The sequence below is a fragment of the Lepisma saccharinum genome, chromosome 12 (genome assembly GCF_977018435.1).
Source record: "Lepisma saccharinum chromosome 12, izLepSacc3.1, whole genome shotgun sequence".
NCBI lineage: Eukaryota > Metazoa > Arthropoda > Insecta > Zygentoma > Lepismatidae > Lepisma > Lepisma saccharinum.
The window spans coordinates 63,464,423-63,483,682 of record NC_139240.1 but is presented as its reverse complement, the minus strand read 5'-3'; the positions used below and the strand labels follow the sequence as shown (position 1 = coordinate 63,483,682).

Sequence of the window (19,260 nt, the reverse complement as noted above, 5' to 3'; positions counted from 1 at the left end):
GAACCTTATCCGCACCAAAACACAAGATTTTAACTTGGCAAGCCATAAAACACACTGAGCTTTTCCCTGCATCGACGCCATCTTGTAATCACGTGATCGCGTTGTGACCTGCATACACGACATTCAGCAGTGTGGGCAGAACAAAATTTTGAAATTTCCTCTGTGTATAAAAAACAATATTTCGTTGTAATAAACCTATTACTTTAAAGTTATGGCTTTTTGGAATCCCGTAGGACTTTTAAAACACATGAGTGAACACATACATATTCTCTGTTTCAAGAAACATATTTCTTTTAGCTCGTACAAATCCTGAAATATGTTCTGTTTTCTAGAAATGTATTTGTTTCAGCTAATACAAAGCCTGAAGGAACATTCCAGCGTTACTTGCGTAACCTTCACACATAAAATGTTACGGTTCTAGACATGCGATAGGATTAAAATGTTCATAAACTGATTTCTTAGAATGATTGAGTACTTTGTGTTGTCTGCTAACAAATTTAAAAAAAACTTGAGGATGACAATGCATGAAAAGCATTAACGAAAATGTGTAACGTATGTGAAGCTGTAACTGTAATAAAGTTTGACTTCTTTTGTCTGTGAAGCATACACGCTATACAGTTGCTAATAATTTTTGTTAGTGAAATATGCAAATGCATTCACAACATTTAAACCTTAATGCAATTAAGAACAACAATAATTACCAGATTGACTCATTATTTACATTGAGTAGGACCATTTTTTGTTAAATGTCCCTGAAATGTATTCTATGTTTCCAGAAACATATTTCTCTAAACTCGTACAAATCCTGAAACATATTCTGTTTCTAGAAACATATTTCTCTAAGCTCATACAAATCCAGAAACATATTCTGCTTCTAGAAACATATTTCTATAAGCTCATACAAATACTGAAACATATTCGGTGTTTCTAGAAACATATTCCTCTAAGCTCATACAAATCCTGAAACATATTCGATGTTTCTAGAAACATATTTCTCTAAGCTCATACAAATCCTGAAACATATTCTGTTTCCAAAAACATATTTCTCTAAGATCATACAAATCCTGAAACATATTCTGTTTCCAGAAACATATTTCTCTAAGCTCATACAAATTCTGAAACATATTTTGTGTTTCTAGAAACATATTTCTCTAAACTCATACAAATCCTGAAACATATTCTGTGTTTCTAGAAACATATTTCTCTAAGCTCATATAAATCCTGAAACATATTCTGTGTTTCTTGAAACATATTTTTATCAGCTCATACAAATCCTGAAACATATTCTGTTTCTAGAAACATATTTTTATCAGTTCATACAAATCATGAAACATATTCTGTTTCTAGAAACATATTTCTCTAAGCTCATACAAATTCTGAAACATATTCTGTGTTTATAGAAACATATTTCTCTAAGTTCATACAAATCCTGAAACATATTCTCTAAGCTCATACAAATCCTAAAACATATATACTCTGTGTTTCTAGAAATATTTCTTTTCACCTCATAGAAATCTTGAAACATACCTTCAAGTAAGAACATACTTTAATGTTATACAGCATTTATATTCAATTACTTTTAACAACCATGTTAAATATACTGTACTGGGCTATTTTGCCTCCATAACACTAATACATATCAAAATGAAGGTAAAGGTACTGAAGTTTATAAGTTGGAAGTTTATATTTGAAGATAATAGTGCCAAAAGCACTGTGTAACTGTGGAGACCACTTGGATGTCACATACAAGATGATATTACTGTATTTGCTCAAAGATAAATTGTATTTGAGCCACTTTTGTAAATATTTTTCATGACAAATAAACTCTTTTGCCTATTTGTACCATTTTCAGTAACATGGTGTTATGATCTTGACCGAATAAATAGTGTCGACAAAGAAAGTTTATGAGATTTTTAAACATAATATCATTTTAAAATGTATGAAAATAGCATTCTGTCACCTTGATGGCCAAGTGTTAGTGTCTTGAATTCGGCATCAACAAAAGCGACGTAAAATAAGACAATTACAATGATAGGTTTGGTTTATTTTACTTCGCTCCTCTGCCACTTTTTGGCTATAATTGCGAAGATGGGGATGAGTGACCATGGGATGTAACTGATGAAGGAACACTCGCAAAGAACAGCCATGCCCAGACCTGGTAACGAACCTTATCACCACCCTCCATTCCTTGAATGACGCAACACGCACACTGAATCGAGGCTGATGTGACCGTGTAGTGGAAAACGTCCACTATGCGCCTTGAGGACGTTCATTATAAATTAAGAGCTTAATGTTAATCACCAGCATTGCTTTTCAATTAAAACAATTGAAGACTACAGGGAAAAAAGGAGGCAAGTCAGTTTTCCATAATTGTACAGAATATCAAATTTAAAGTTTGAAACCAAATCATATTTATTCTTATTGATGTATGTTGTTCATTACATGTATTATGAAGCAAGCGTATATTTCTTTGTATAAAAATGAAATACGAAAGAAATTGATTCAAGAAGAGTACAAAAGTTATGACAAAAACTTTCCTAATGTAACAGTTTACATCATTATGAAGTGGTGCACAAATTCATTTGTTCAGGTTTAGGCAATGCTGTCCTTATTGTTTCTGCCCCTTAGGTCCATGTGGCAGGTTTGTGTAGTAAACCTGAGCCTCTCTTGTGCAGAACACTTTCAATTCCTGAAGATCTTTGTACTTTTCCTCTGATATTTGTAGAAGTCTCTCATAAGCTCTAGCAGGGTGTAGAAATTCGTTAGATTCCAGATGAGGCGCAAGGCTTCTGTTTTTGTTTTCTTCCCCGCGCACGATTGTGTAAATCCATGCTGCATTGTAGTGTTTCAGATGCATGATCAGACGGTGAAGTTACTTTCGTAAAAGGACTTGCCTCCCTTTCCCCCTGTATTCAACTGACTTACCTCCTTCTTCCCCTGTAGGCGAAATCTTCAAGATTAAATTTCTCAGTGACTAACCTCCCAATTGCTCTGAGATTGAGTCCACATAAACTACATCATTGAAGCTACATGAATCTGCCTTTAACTCATATTCAACCATTTACTGACTTGCCTCCTTTTTCCCCTGTAGTCTTCAATTATTTTGACGTTCTATTTTATTCATTGCCCAAATTAACAAACTTCTCAAGATTTAACAATAGACGTGCGCACGGAGGGACAAATGGGGCAGTTGCCCCACCTAATACTCTCACTTAGAAATTAACGTTATTAAACAATATTATTATCTTTTAAAAATAAAGGATTTTCAGGCCGACGAAAGTTTCAAGCAACTACGGCGGATATATTTCCTATGTAATTCGACTATCTCACTTCGCTCTCCAGAAAAGTACTTCTTATTAAGACTCACGAATTCTATTCGCTAGCCTAGTTATGTGATCGCAGAATAAATTGGTCGCACATTGGAAATGAATGTAATTTTTAATCTGCTGTACGGAAATCATGTTTATATGTAAATTAGTCTGAACCACAGAGAAGGAAAAGGGGGGAGGAACAGATAACTTTTGTGCCACGGAAGCTAGAGTGATTTCCGGTGGGCCTGACGCACACACTACAAAGTATATAAGCCCCTGTTTAGTACCCATCAATACCTTAAAACAATGAGATGGAATGAGGTTTTTCGTTCCCCGACTGAACTTTCATCAAGGCTTTTAACCTCCTTAATCAGAGGGTCTGCACACGCCTATGGATTTAACACATGTAACAGATTCAATCTAAACACATTTGAACTAGAGACCCCTGGCGTCAATCAGTCAATCCAAACGAACAGAACACTTGCTGTATTTACCAGTTAAAATATAGACTTCGTGACAACCACCTCCATTCTTCTCAACGTCTGAAGAAGAATTCTGAGATTCCATGAATTATCGGCGACTAAGAACCACTAACAAAATCCTAGATTTTGCTACTCTAGGACCATGATAAAATTCAAGTATAATTTCCGGTTTTCAAGGCGAACTTTCCTAAAATTCAAGGGTGCAAGCAGATGTTTTCTTCTATATCAACCTTACGTATTACCACCGCCTCTCATCCCCCTCCCCTCACACACACAGAAATATAATAACAATATAAATGGTGTGTGCGATTGTAATGTATCCAACAAAAATTCTAATTCAATTCAATTGAACGGTACATATACATGGTGTCTACCAAAATAACAGATCCAAAATTCTTGACTTTTTCATGACTTTATCTTGACCTTTATCTCTTTTTTTGGGGGGGGAGGGAAAATTAAGGAAATATATATTCTTTTCAATGAAAAACCCCTACCACAAGGTCGGTCGGTTAAGATGAAAACTGAAGCTGTACTTAACATAACAAGAGATTTAGAGTTTCTGCATGTAAAAATTAATGCTTCAGACTTCATGCTGGATGGGGAATGGCCACATTACTTTATCTAATATTTTTACAAACCTTCATGCACACAAGAATGTAATTCTTAAGGAACAAAGTGAACAAACCTTAAGCACAACTAAATACAATTTTAGATTTCCAAATCTTCAATTTTATCAAATTCCAGTACTGGTATATAATAACGTAAATTCACTATACTGTAAAAAAAATAGCAAAACTTCTTGACCGCAAGCATAATTTCTTGACTTTTTCTTGACTGATAGGTAGACACCCATTTAATTTACGGTGCGGAGTTTCAATTTGCCATTTTGCATACTTAGCCTAGAAATACATCTACAAACACAAGTCACAGATGTTACGCGATACAGTAATCTACGAAAAACTGTATAACAATTTCAAATATACCTAATCAACTTCAAGATATCTTGCAATAATCTCCCATATGTCAGATACAATGTTCTGCAAAGGACACTAACAAAGCAAACGGATTGAGAGAATTCTGTTTTACTTTCCATGCAGCTTTTTCTTTTCCTTCCTCGATAAAAATAAAAACTAAACTGTGAAAAAGTTGCGTCATGGCATTTATAAATATGTAGAAGCTCAATGCGATTTGGATTAATAAAAGTTGCAATTTTTCACGTCTACGGAGAAAAATTCAAGCAGAATTCACGCATAATTCTCCGGAATTCAATGAAATCACGGTGAGTAGTCACTCTATTATGCGGAATAGAACAGCCATGTGGATAGGACAAAGCCAAGAGCATATCTTGCAAGCATGGTCCGCTGAAAAGTAAGGTAAACAACATTATGAAAAATAAACACGTCTTCCCTCATTGACATGCATGATGAATTTTAAACTGAGTGTTGATTTTGCGCACAGTCCACGTTTCATGCTGTTGCATCATCACCAAGGAAACGAAATATTTTTCTTGCATCGTTATTTCTCTAGGAGTGTCTCCGTCTCTTATCCAACTGCACCGTCTCGTTCTCGAAAAATATAGTACACTCCTGTTCACATAAAGTGACACAAGCTTCAACTGTCCAACTTTATAAAATGTGCCACTTCATGTGAACAGGAGTGTACAAAGAACACATCCAGTCGCCGTATAAGCTTTCACAGCGCATAGAAATCACTACAGCAAAACACTGTTCTTCTTAAAGTTTTTTTCTGTTTGACGCCTCGTTCCGACGCTACGATCCCTCGAAGAACTTAATTTTATCCTCAATATACACATCATAGACACAATTGACACTAACGGGTCAACTTTGTAATTAATGTAAGGAAATAAATGAAAAACTCAATATGCTGACCAAGGCAGAAATTTATTTTATTATAAAACATAAACTAAACGTAACGTTTCAACCTTCTAGCAAGGTCTTCTTCAGACTCTGCACCAAGTACAAATGTAACAAGGTACAAAACAGGACGATATATAGTATACACAAAAATTACTCCACTCCAGACTATTAGAAAGTTGTTTTCCTGGAACATTCTAGCAGGTAGCCTTCCCTTGTCAACTGTACTTTCACCTGACAGGCGATTTAGCTTAACATTTTCTTTCATCTGGAATGTAGTTGGACTCTTTATCTCACGCTCTTTTTCCTTTCTTTCTCTTTCTCTCTTGTCATTTCCACTCTTTCTAACATCTTCTTCCATTCTACGTTTATCTTCAGTCCCCCATTCCAGTTCATTGTGTCTTCTTCACCTTTCTTCTCTATTTCCTTGGAGTCCTTCAATTTTCTCACTAGTATTCTCTTCTTCCTTCCTATCTGCTTAGCCTCATCCCACTCTATGTCATGTCCTGTTTCTCTCGTGTGTTTAAATATCGCATCTCTCTCTCTCTTAAGTCGTACATCATCCCTATGTTGTTTCAACCTGTCTTTCAGCCTCTTTCTCGTTTCTCCTATGTACACACTCTGACATTCTTTACATTTCACTTCGTAGATAACGTCATTGCCTTGTAATCAAGGGGTCCCGGGTTCGATACCCGGTGGAGGCACAAGTGGTTCGGATCCCACTTTAAACTGTAGGTCCAGTCCCGATTAGCCTTACTGTGCATAAAGTGGACTTAAAACACCAACTCAAACCAAACCAAACTTCGTAGATAATCCCTTCCTCTTCCTCTTCTCTGATTTCCTCTTTCTTGTTTGCATTCTTCGCTATTCTTAAGATGCTTCTCTCTCCCTTCCTGTAAGTTTTAATGCCCGCTTTCCTAAGCACTTTGCATATCTTTTCTGGTGTCTTCCCATACTCCTTATTCCAAACCACCTCTCTTTTTCTTTCTCTTCCTCTTCTCCCCGCCATTTTTCTTCCTTCTTCTGTTAATGTCCAGTCTATCATCCTTCTCGTAGCCACTCGTTTCCAGCTGTTTCCATAGGTTATTTATTTTGCCTTCTTTTTCACATTCTTTCGTGCATATTTTCTTGATTCTGGGAGAGTGGCAGGGAAGAATTGGAAGGCCATAGGCCTGTAGACCCAAAGGAGAAAAGTAAAACGATATTCAATTTTATCACAGGTCATAAGTTATTGATAGCTAGTGGCAACACTGCGCGAAGTAAATACTAAACAAGAATAATACCTTGAAATATGCATATAAAAACACCGATTTGGCAACTACGATACCAACACCTAGTGATTGATGACGTAATGATATCGTTTGACCGTCCTGGTCTTACCTCACCTGGTGCAATCGCGCAGTAGTGGATAAAGAAACGCTTCCTCACATGGCAAAAGCACGATAAGCCGCATTCAGATATTTGGCATCACCGCACACGAGACAGCTGAGCGAATTGCTGACAAACGGTTTGTTGTGTCGAATCTTCCGTTTTGAATGTGAAGGTAAGTTGATTACACAACATTTAGTGTTACCCTGTTTATATACAACATTTCGTTGTCACCCTGTTTACTGTGTAAAAACATAATGGCATATTTCCCACGCGTGTGCAAGTAGTGTAAAGATTCCAGTTGGAATGGGGAAAAAAGTACATGTTAACACGCGTACTTATGTTTTGACCTTGACAGGAATCCCGAAGGCAAAAACAGAGCTAACTGCACTTTCAATCTTGCGTAATTTTATATTTTACAAGATGGTCTTGAACATGTCGTTGCTACAAATTAAAGTGGCATTATGTTATCGTGTGTTAAGCCTATTCTACTCGTGGGAGGAGACTTTAATCCTTCTGTGTTATCTGCATTCCGTATGGGCTACTACAAACACATGCGCTCTTGGCGCAGTGTTGCCATCCTTTCTAAATAATAAGTGCTGTTCTAGGTTTGAAGTTACGGGAAAACATTGCTATGAATAGGGAACGGATTTTTAGGTGCTAAGAAACTACAAGTAACAGAAATATTTGGCTAAAAGTCAAAAATATTTTCATTTCTCAACCTTAAAAGTCACTATGGAAGTAAATGGAGTACTTCCCTCTCTCTCTAATACATGAGTTTTGCCAATAGCTCTGTCCTTCTCTACCACCGCTGCGTTGCGAGATGTTACAAAATTTACAAAATGTAAAAGTCAAAAATTTCAAACAGTGAAATCATTATCCTGTAGAGGTTTTTATGCTCTATTTACACGGCATTATATAACCTGTCATAAATTCATGTGATCTGAATTTTTCATAATAGTGCAATTTTGCAAAACGCTTAATTGTTTTCTAGTAAATACTTCAAAAGCCATAAATATCAAACCGCTTTAACAACTTCGCCATATTTTTTTCTCCGGGATCTATGATGTTTGTAGATATGATATTCTTCGCCTGGGTGAATGCATTTGCTTACGAGGAGAGTTATTTTGTATAAATCATCAGACCGTAACACGAAAAAGTTGATTAGCGAGAAACTTTTCGGTTTGTCGCGATACACATGCAGACCAAGCGAGAAAAGTGTTGACCATTGTTTGAAGTTATTTTTAGAATGCATTGTTACTCCACAGCACCGTTATTTATTCACGCGCTCCATTTAACCCATACTGACTTTTAAGGTTGAGACGCTCTATAGATACCCACTAGTGGAAGGACACTCATTGCTTGTTGAATTCTGTTGATTACCATGAACTGCAAAGCACACTTCTAAATTATCCATTGAAATTGCACGTCGGGTATCTTGAACAGTGACTTGTATTGTGAAAACCTTTCCACATCACACGTAGCCGCCACCGTGGCAGAGTGGTTAGCACATCACGCTACGACGCCAGGGGTCCCGGGTTCGAATCCCAGCCTAGGTATGGATATTTGAGAGTGTACATTCATCAATTTCATTCATCATATCAGCACTCATCCCCATCCTCGGAAATTAGCCAAAAGTGGCACAAAAGCGAAGTAAAATAAAGCAAATGAAGCAATCACATAACACGTAGTCAGACGTGCATATTTGAAGTGCGGGATGTGATTCGCACTTACACCAACAATTTTACCTATATGTTCGGGACCTTGTAATCAAGGGGTCCCGGGTTCGATACCCCTTGGAAGCACGTTGTGGTTCGGCTCCCACTTTAAACTGTAGGTCAGTAGTGTGGCTGTAGTAGTAGCGAACGGCTTGTTGTGGAGTCACGAAGAGAACAGTAATTTACCACGAATTTCGTCTAATTTTTGCATTAACTCCAAAAGATGTGTTTACGCAAAGAATATGGAAACGTTAGTTCGTGTGGAATGTCTAAAATATGTACATTTTATTTCCATAGGAATATGTGTTTTATGTGCTAAAAGAAGAATTGTGCACTTTTATGGGAAATAAGACTTCCCAGATTACATTGCAGGCATATGGTCGACACTCCTATTCAGTATGGCTGACTTACGAAGCAACAAAAAAATATAATTTTACCTACAAAACCGCTCCCTGCTAATGAATTGCAGCGTTATTGATTTGCTCACTAAGGTTGCTTGACAAGTGCAGGGGCTTAATAAGTTCTGAGCAGTAGCGTATACAGAGTCCAATATCTGGGCTATTTCACTATGTCACGTGGTCCTAGGCTATGAATAGAAATAACTTTACAATCTTCTAAGAAATCAAAACGGGTTCGATACCCGGTGGAGGCACAAGTGGTTCGGATCCCACTTTAAACTGTAGGTCCAGTCTCGATTAGCTTTACTGTGCATAAAGTGGACTTAAAACAGCAACTCAAACCAATCCTAAGAGATCAGGTTGCCAATTCATTGGAAATCAGGTTGCCAACTCATACGAAATCAGGTTGCCAACTCCAGAAACACAACCATCATCTCACTGATATGAATAATTTTATTAACAATTTCTGATCGATTTTTCTCCTGTATTTTATTCTCTAGACTTTAGGCTTCGCAAATAGCCTAACTAGGCTAGAATGTACGCTCCTGGTTCTGGGGTCTTAAGTTTTTTCGTTTCAATTCAAATCTGTAGGCCTATATAACCACAATCACAGCGCCACTTTTTCTTACAAGAAACCTTAACGTTCCTTCGACAAGCCTGCATCAGTCGTATTTGTTACTAGTATCCTATGAAAAAGTTATCAAACGTATTGTTTTCAAGTCCTCTATATGATCAGATAAGATAATCTGCAGTGAACCTACATTTTGAAGTTGGATCCGAACCACTGTGCAATTTGCTTGTTTGATTGACTTGATTAGTCAAGGTGTTTAAAATTTCGCAAAATCAAAATTCCAGGGATTTTCCATCTTTTCCAGACCAAGTACCAACATTTTCCAGGCTGAAGCCATTGTAGCAATTCATGTAAGGTAGGTGAACCAAAGATGGCACTAGTTAAGCTTCTATGGCAATTTACAAATCTCTAATGAGAAAAAAAAATTCTCAAATTAGAAGAAATAACTCCTATAACTAATTAACAACGTGTACCAAATGGATATTTTGTAACATTGCTTGTAACTTTCTTTTTTAAAAAAAAAGAAAATAATAATTACAAAACCGTTACATCTGTTCCCAAGGTGGCCCAATGCTTATAGTTGGCTTAGAAAATGATGCTTGTGCTCAAGAAACCATATTTATTCATGTTTCTACATCTTATTAGAGAACATTGTTAGTGTCAAACGTTTGATTGGCCTCCCCGATGGCGCAGTGGTTACGTCTTCGCCTTGTAATCAAGGGGTCCCGGGTTCGATACCCGGTGGAGGCACAAGTGGTTCGGATCCCACTTTAAACTGTAGGTCCAGTCCCGATTAGCCTTACTGTGCATAAAGTGGACTTAAAACAACAATTCAAATCAAAAGTTTGATTGTTGACATGCATTATAGACACTAACGACGAATAGCCGACCTCCGTGGAGGAGTGGTCTGCACACTGCACAGTCCCTACGATACCAGGGGTTCCACAATAACATACATAAAATGGCTGCTGGCAGCCCGAGACAGTTCGTTTTCTGCATGGTGCACCTGAGGGAGACTGGGTATATTAATGTAGTGCCATTTGTTAGCTGTGTTAAATACTAATATGATTTTCGCAACGTGGGCCACCTTGGGAACATGGGCTACCTTTGGCTCACCTACCTTGTTTAAGCATATATGTAAAAAAGTTACTATATTTGAGCTAACACTGCACTTAGAATTCCACTTGGAATATTCACTTCACATGTAAAAGTGGTAATGGCAGATTGCCTATGGTTAACTAAGATTTTTTTTTAAAAAAAACTCGTAATACATAATTATAGTAAAGTTTAGTAATAAAATCTGTATGAATTCTAGCATCTACAAAACACAACCTAAAAATTGCAACAAGAAAGTGCAGAATTCCAACACCCACTTATTGTACTAGATCTCTACATGAAAATAGTTCAAAACATGACATTTTCCTAGAGTATTTAATAATAGTAGAATTTCTACTGAGAGTTACTGGTGATAGCCAGTATACCAAATTGAAGTATAGTTTGTCCACAAAAAATTTACAATTTCTTGCTTGCTCTTTTTTCAAAAAACTACTTTTAGTGCACTGCTACAAAAATGTTAGTTTTTCCAGAAATACACATCAAATTTCCCTGACATTTCCAGAAAAAGTAAATTCCCTGACTTTTCCAGGATTCCCGTGTTTTCCAGACTGTTAGACACCCTTTTAGTTTTATTTTACTTTGCTTTTGTGCCACTTTTGGCTAATCGCGAAGATAAGAATGAGTGATGAAATTGGCGAAGGGACACAAAGAGAACACCCATACAGATATGAACTACACCTTTAGCTGAAATCCAAGAAGTGCTGCCAGGACTCGCCCGGGGCCCCGCGCTAGATAAAAATAATTGTTTGTGTACGGTTTTTTACGAGTTTATGGGACGCTGCTGCTTGTAATTAAGTAACTAATCTGATATAGCCTGCATTCGTGGATTGTTTTGACATACGTAAACATATACGAAATTAGCGAAATCATGTTCTAAACCAAGTAGCCTACTACATTAAAATAGTGTTCAAATATTTCTGTGAAAATTAGTTAATTTCGTTTGTTTATAGTAGAATGAAATCATGATGTGAAAACATTATTTTATATGAAACAATTGTAATTCGCTACAGCGTCAAAATCAAATAAAAAGTTTAAAAATATATTGTTTGAAATGATTAAATATTACCACTTTTATAATTAAAGTAACAGCTTGATAGAACACACACAGTTTTGTGATTAATCTTTTGATTACCGAGCCCATTTTGCAGGTAAGCCCCCGATGACCGGACCGATTTTTAGCAAAATGCGGAGTTTAATTTAGATGACTGTTTGTAGATCGGAGGCTAATTGCCCTAGACGGACGAATCAAGTACAGATATACGCGGAATGAACCATATATTCGGACTATATATAATGTATGCACATTGAGTGTATCTGGATGTGGGGGGAGGGGAGGAGCCGGAAAATTCCAATATTTCTGAAGAAATTGTGCACAAAAATGCTTTTTTTTTCTCAAAAAAGCCGCCATTTTCCCGCTTTTTTTATGGAATAACAATAAATTTCCAGGGACGTGTAACAGTCCTTACGCCGACATAGGGTCTATATGTGTTAACAATAATATAAAAAAAAATCGCAATTCCAGCGAATAACAGCGACATTATGAGGTAAAAACTACGAACATGACAACGTATCTATTTATAGATATGTGGTCACCTGGGCTTTATCGAACGTATCTATTTAGATCGTGGTAACCAAAAGGTTAAATATAATAAACGTCGCACCAGAGGTACATCACAATTGAAATCAAATAATAATTTTGAAACTTTTATTAGCCTCATATAATACTCAGTTTCAACATTCAACATGTTCTGCTTCTTGCTCTAAGAAAATTATACGAATTATATTTAAATTAAATATAATTTTTATATTATGATTATATAGGACACCTGTATTTCAGACTAAGGAAGAAAAACCTGATAAATTTTGATTGTATGCCACAGGCCCCGCTGCGGGCCTTTGTTAAAGCACCCTAATGTCAATATATCATCCATATAAGTAGTAACCTCCGTAGCGGGGTGCTATTCATAGAACGCAACAACACCGGGAGTGCAGGTTCGAATCCCGACCTATGCATGGCTGTTCTTTGTAAGTGTCAATTTCATCATATTATCACCTATTCCCATCGTCGCTATTAGCCAAACGTGACAGAAATGCATCGTAAAATAACGTAGTCAATCAGTCAATGGATCACTGTGTTTGTATCATCATTAGACCTCGGATTGTAGGTTTTTAACCTATTTTTTTTCTTTAAAGGTATATAAGAAATAATAAGTTACGTCAGCGTTTCGTTAAAAAACGCAACGACTGATGAAGTTTTGTAGTGCCTAAAGAAACCTATTTTGCTTGTTAGAACCTATTTTAGGTTTATGTGCCTAAATCAAGCCTATTTTTAGGTTTTTTTATATTTTTAAAGGTTTTACAGGATTTTTACGTCACACAGAGGCATTTGCTTTGTTTGGTCACGAAAAAATTTAATGACGAACGTGTTTGAAACGTCCTCTCTGTCGATTCCCCTTCCTCCACGTCCATGGTGATTTTTCAAAGCTCTAAACAAAGCAAAATGTCTGGTGCCACTGTTACCTGTACAATCCAAAGTGGTCTGATCTGTGTGGTCTTGCTCACTTTCGCGTCACTTCTGTGCTTTGTGGCATTCACGCCTTGAAACTAACTCTTCGGCATTGAAGTTTGCACCACTGACTATGTTTTTGTTGAAGAATTATTTTCAGCATATAAGATGATCCTCGCAGACAAAATTGCGGAGTTTGACTGGATAACATGAAACATGATTGTTGCCTAACTATACGGCGAAGAGTGGATTTTTAATTGCAAATTTCCAATGGTAAGTTCTGCCATCGCCGTAGGGTTAGGCAACCCACATAACGTTAAGCGTGATAGTGAGTATTTCAGGATATAGGTGTTCTATTTTCATTGCCGTTGACTATACATAGGGGTGTAAGGGGCGGGCGTTCTTCTAAGTCGCCCAAAAGTCAACCTCACTTCCACGTAGTGCACCCTGGACTAAAGACCAACGAGGCTCTGGCGACTGGCACTCTGGCCAGTATAATTTTGTGTGTGTTGTCCTGTTTTTTGTCCGATTTTGTGCTGAGGGCCCTTTTCAGCCTCAGCTTTTAATGAAAGTCAGAACATTTTAAGCTTTAAAGATTTTACTTATGCAACGTTAGAGTTGTTCTTTGTAAAGATAAGGGGCTGGACCCCGTATGATGTGACGGGTGCAAAATAGCCTTAGTGCTGACGCACCCAAAATTTTAAATTCAAATTCAAATTCAAATTCAAAAATTCAAAGTTGACTATACATAAAAAGTATTTTTCAGGATTTTTCAACTATTATAATTTTTTTTTAACAGACTTCAGGATTTTTCGAGCCTAACTTTAGATTTTTCAAACCTACTTTAGGATTTTTAGAACCTGTTTTATGGTTTTTAGAACCAATTTTAGGATTTTAGAGCCTATTTTAGTAACCTAAAAGCACACTCTTTAGAACCTAAAAATCAGAGGTCTCATCATCATATAATGCTATCATTCACATTCTACCTCATCGTCGCGATGTTTGTTTGTTTCTTTGTTTAAATTCCTGAACGTCACATCGTGATATAGTGAACGAACGTGGTTAAGATACTATTGTGCAGGACCGTAGCCAGAATTTTATCTTGGGGCGGGGGGGAGGGTTGGCTGGCTCATCCCTTATCAGCACGAGCGTCGCCAGAAATATTTGTAGAGGGGGTCAGGCCATACATAAAACTTGATTAGTACAAATAATGACAATAATAATTATTGTTATTTTACAATAATAACTATTATAAGTTATTAAAAATATATCAATTTTAATCCAAATTTATTGTTATTACATAAATGGGGAGACTTTGCTACTCGATCCACCGTATCAGTGAATATCTAACACAATTGTTGTTCATTATTTTTCTTATATTTTGGACAGTTAGTGTACTGAAAATCATAGTTATTGTGTTTTATTAAATTTTACACAATCGTTCAAAAAAAAGGCTTTAACAGTAAGTGGTAAATTTTACTCATAAAGTTTATATTCTGTGACCTGTCACAAAGAAAACTATAAGTTTTGGAAGCTGTGGATCCATTTATTCTTTGGATTAAATGGTAGAATATAAAATTATAACCTGGTTGCTCTATTATACACTACACTTTTTTCCATGTAATGCAGTACTGTGGTTATATCTTTATTTCTGTTATTAACAATAAAAAATAACATTTAAATTAGATATTTGTTAGATTTCTGGGAGCTTCAGCCCCCATACCCCTCCCCCTCGCTACGTGCCTGCTATTGTGGGTCACTCCAGTACCGAAACCCGTGTTACTCTATCGATCCTACCTTTAGAGAAATTATAATATAGTTGGTATCCCTGCTGTGACGTGTGAGAGAGAGAGCAGACGATATTCACATCAGCTCAAGAGAAGGCCACGACCTTCCTCCGTTAATGAATGTTCTCTCTCCACAATTTACGAGTATAAATGTGTATCTGCAAGTGAAAGTGATACTGTATTTCTTATTTAATAACGAAAAAATATATATTTCTTTATCATTTCGAGAAATGGGTGGAGCATTAGCCATAGTGGTGGAATTACGAAGTGGAACAGGAGGGATAGGGGGCGTGTATGTTGATGGTGCGGTGAAGCCTCGAGCTTTCGAGACGAGACCGAGACTGTATTTTAAGAATCGAGACGAGACGAGACTTATATTCGAGACTTTGATAAACTATACTGTATTGGAAAACCAACACAGGCCCGTATCCAGGAATTTTTAAGGGGAGGGGGGCGCAGATGTGAAAAATGTGGAACAAATAGAGGATCCAACATGCTGTTGGATTGATTGAGTTAGGTTATTTAATGTCACTTCTCTTCCACTTTTGGCTACTCGCGACGATGAAAACGAAATTCTTGCAAAATCTGAAATTCAGTCATGCGCTGGCCAAGGGCGTATCCAGAGAACGGTAGGTTGGAATTAGGATCGAATCCAGAAGTAATTACTAGCTACAGAAATGATCTTTGGGGGTGTTGTTTATCTACTTCAAGGTAACTAATAGCCAGAATGCCAAAACCGCACGCCTTCGGGAAAAATATCTAAAGAACAATAAAAGGGTTAAACAGACTTTGTCATGAATATTATGTAAAATAATCAAGGACGTATTTAGGGGGTCCAGGGGGTCCGGACCCCCCCCCCCCTCCCGAAAAATTTATCAAGCATTAAAATTAAATAATGAAAGATGTATTCGCTTAGCCGTTGTTATATAATTTTCTCTGAACTTATTGTAAGACAACAGTTATATTGGGATCATACGGCTTTGAAGGACGTACTTTGGGGGTCCGTACCCCCCCCCCCCTTACCCGAAGGACTTATTAGGTACGAAAATTACGTTTTAGCATTTCCTGTATAATTTGCTCTGAACTTATTGGAAGACAAGGATTTATATTGGGATCATACGGCTTTGAAGGACAGGAAAAACGTATTTAGGGGTCCAGAACCCCCCCCCCCCCCCCACACACACACACACACTCGGAAGACTTATTAAGTACGAAAATGAAATAATGAGAATACTCGTTTAGCATTTCCTGTATAATTTCCTCTGAACTTATTGGAAGACAAGGATTATATTGGGATCATACGGCTTTGAAGAACGGGAAGGACGTATTTCGGGGGGTTCAGGGTTCCGGACCCCCCGAAAGACTTACCAAGTACTAAAATTAAGTAATGAAAATATTAGCTTTTGTTAAATAATCCATGGTTATTAATTTCCTCTGAACTTTTTAGAAAGCAAGGATTATATTGGGATCATACGACTTTAAATGAGATTACAAAGAAGATTTATGTACACTACTGCTCAAAATAATATGCATAAGATATTAATTAGAAAATTACTTTTCTCCAACTACATGTAACATCATTTTTGTTATTCGATAAATTTTCAATTATTCATCTATTTGATATTAATTCATTGCCAGGGCAGAGGTATGAACAGCACATCCACAATCGAGCTTCCACGTAATAAGAGAACAATAAAGTCGAAAGGGAACAATGCGATCAACACCCCAAGATGTGTGACTTAACACGTGGAAAAAGTCGAGAACTCGTAAACGGAGTACTTCAACTGGCAGAGATGAGATTACCAAGGGCCGAAATCGGGGAAGTGCTAACCACGACAAAGTGTGGTTTGAGAAGTGGATTGAGAAGTTCAAAAACGGTCGAACAAGTGTTAAGCGCGAAGGAGCAGCAGAATGGCCATTCGCATCCACTACTCACAACATTGAGCAAGTCCGTGTTATTATTCTGACTCACGAGTAACTATCGATGAAGTGGCAAGTCATCTGCAACATTAGTGTTAGATTTCATCATGAAAGGGAAAACTGTACACAGAGAAAATACAGACTTGACCTATTATTTAACGTTGTTGATTTTTTTTACAATGAAGCAAGGGATACGGCGGAAGGGAAAGGGAAAGACAAATTCTAAAGTATGAAGCATGCCAGTGTGGACTGAGTACTGTTTTCTTTATATGTATATTTATTATTCTCTTGATTTCACTTAATTTTGTATGTCCGTTCAGTCGAATATCAGAAATAAACAATTGACATTTACAATTGATTCTCTGCATGTGGTAGTCTGTTCGACTTCTTGGTGAAAAAAAATCATCCGTCCCATTCCTCCACGTTAATCAGCCACTGTAATAAACGCCCTCTCCCCGATGTTTAAAGCTAACAGCAATTGTGAGAAGAAGATGAAGGAGGAGGTAAAAGAAAGAAGTAATCGTAGCTTACACAAAGACTAATAGAGCTAACACGTATCTGCAATACCTTTCGCAGATCCTCTTTCGCCTTAGTTTTCGGTTTTCTCTCCACACTGAACACTTCTTGAGAAGGAATATATTCTTCAGAGACGATGCCGCAAAAAACTAAGCATCAGGCTGTATAGCTGTTAGCAGCTGTCAAGACTGTAGTTGCCAGTAATGCACCACTGTTATTCTGTAAGAAAATAAAACTTCAAACATTGATAAGGTAATATACATATAAGAAACAGCGAAAAGATGTAACGTATACTCACCTTTTGCATTTTTCTGATCCCATGGTTGTTGATGATTCTTTCGAATTATTGGTTATCAATTCCTCTTCTTCTATTCTCTCGGAAGCGCAATGAAAGCCGTTGCCCAGTTAGCTGGAATAATTCCGATACCCGTATATATCGTAAAGACATATCCGATAAACGTAACTCGCGAACTCGGATGACGAGGCAAATAAAGCAACACAAAAAATCCACACAGAACGAAAGAAAGCTTGAAAGGTACTCACCGTATCCGGTCCACGTCCGTCCAGGAAATGTCCCCGTGGTGCATCTTCAAGTGGTTCGGCTTTTGGTGGCGTCATTTGACTCGTGGGTTCGTCCCCACCAACTCACGCGCTGCCGGCCCGCCTGGTCGCCAGGTGAGGCGAACAGAGCACCGAAGCCAGCCACTATCGGCGAACAACACTTATATCGCGCACTAAATAAAGCTCTTCCGCTACTGAAAGGCAAGTAGGAGTACATGGACATATTTTGAAACATTGTACCTACCTTTGGAACTTACCTCACAATCACGATATTCTGATGTTTCCGTCAAAGGGGCCGTTTTCCAGGAGTAGGCTATGATGAACTGCATCTTAGATCTTGGATAAGTATAAAAAAGAACACCCTTTCACATTTGCAGAAAGATTTCATATGCGTCTTCTGTTGTTGCTTCTCCCACTCGCTGTCTTTTTTAGGGTGACCATGTGTCCTGGTTTTCGCAGGACAGTCCTCTTTTTCAGGCTCTTGTCCTGCGATCTGTGAAGCAACTGCAAAAATCCAAATATGCCCTTTCTTTCAAGAATGTGAAAAGAATAAGAAATGGAATAGACGAAATAGCTCCAGAATATATAAAATATGGAGGAAATACACTTAGATTAGATTTATTTCATCCATTAATCACATGTTTGCATTTACATGCTGTGATATTGGACATGTCAATTTGTGTTCAAATTACAATATACTAATGCAATGGAATACAATTATATAATATAGTGAATTGATGCAATGAAACGATACCTTAGATTAATACAGTTTTTGCTGGAAGGAGTGTACTCGCATTAGTGATACAGTCAATTACATAAAAGTAACACCAGTAAAGCATGTTGAGGTTATAAATATAAAAATAATATATGTGTTCTGTAATAGATTAAAATAATAAATGAAATATCGTGGGATAATATAAAGGTAAGACTTATAACATCATAAAATAATACTAAGAATTGAACTCAAATGACATAACAGATATGACATGTGATACGGCATCCCGCCTATTGTAGGTCTATGTTGAAACTATTGATTGCATTTTCAATTGGACTCTTGTGGATGAATCCATGAACCTCCAATCCATCAACCCATAAGTGATTGATGGTTCATAAATTCACTCACTGTGTAAAA

The 19,260-nt window shown here is 37.1% G+C and overlaps 1 protein-coding gene across 1 annotated transcript in view; it reads left to right on the top strand.

The window, feature by feature from the left end:
• LOC145996360 (uncharacterized) overlaps positions 1-19,260 on the top strand; it is a 56,967-nt gene that overhangs the window by 22,320 nt on the left and 15,387 nt on the right. Inside the window, exon 7 of the mRNA XM_083132791.1 lies at positions 10,007-10,077. Within this exon, the coding sequence (XP_082988917.1) occupies positions 10,007-10,077 (71 nt within the window). The remainder of the gene's footprint in view (positions 1-10,006; positions 10,078-19,260) is intronic.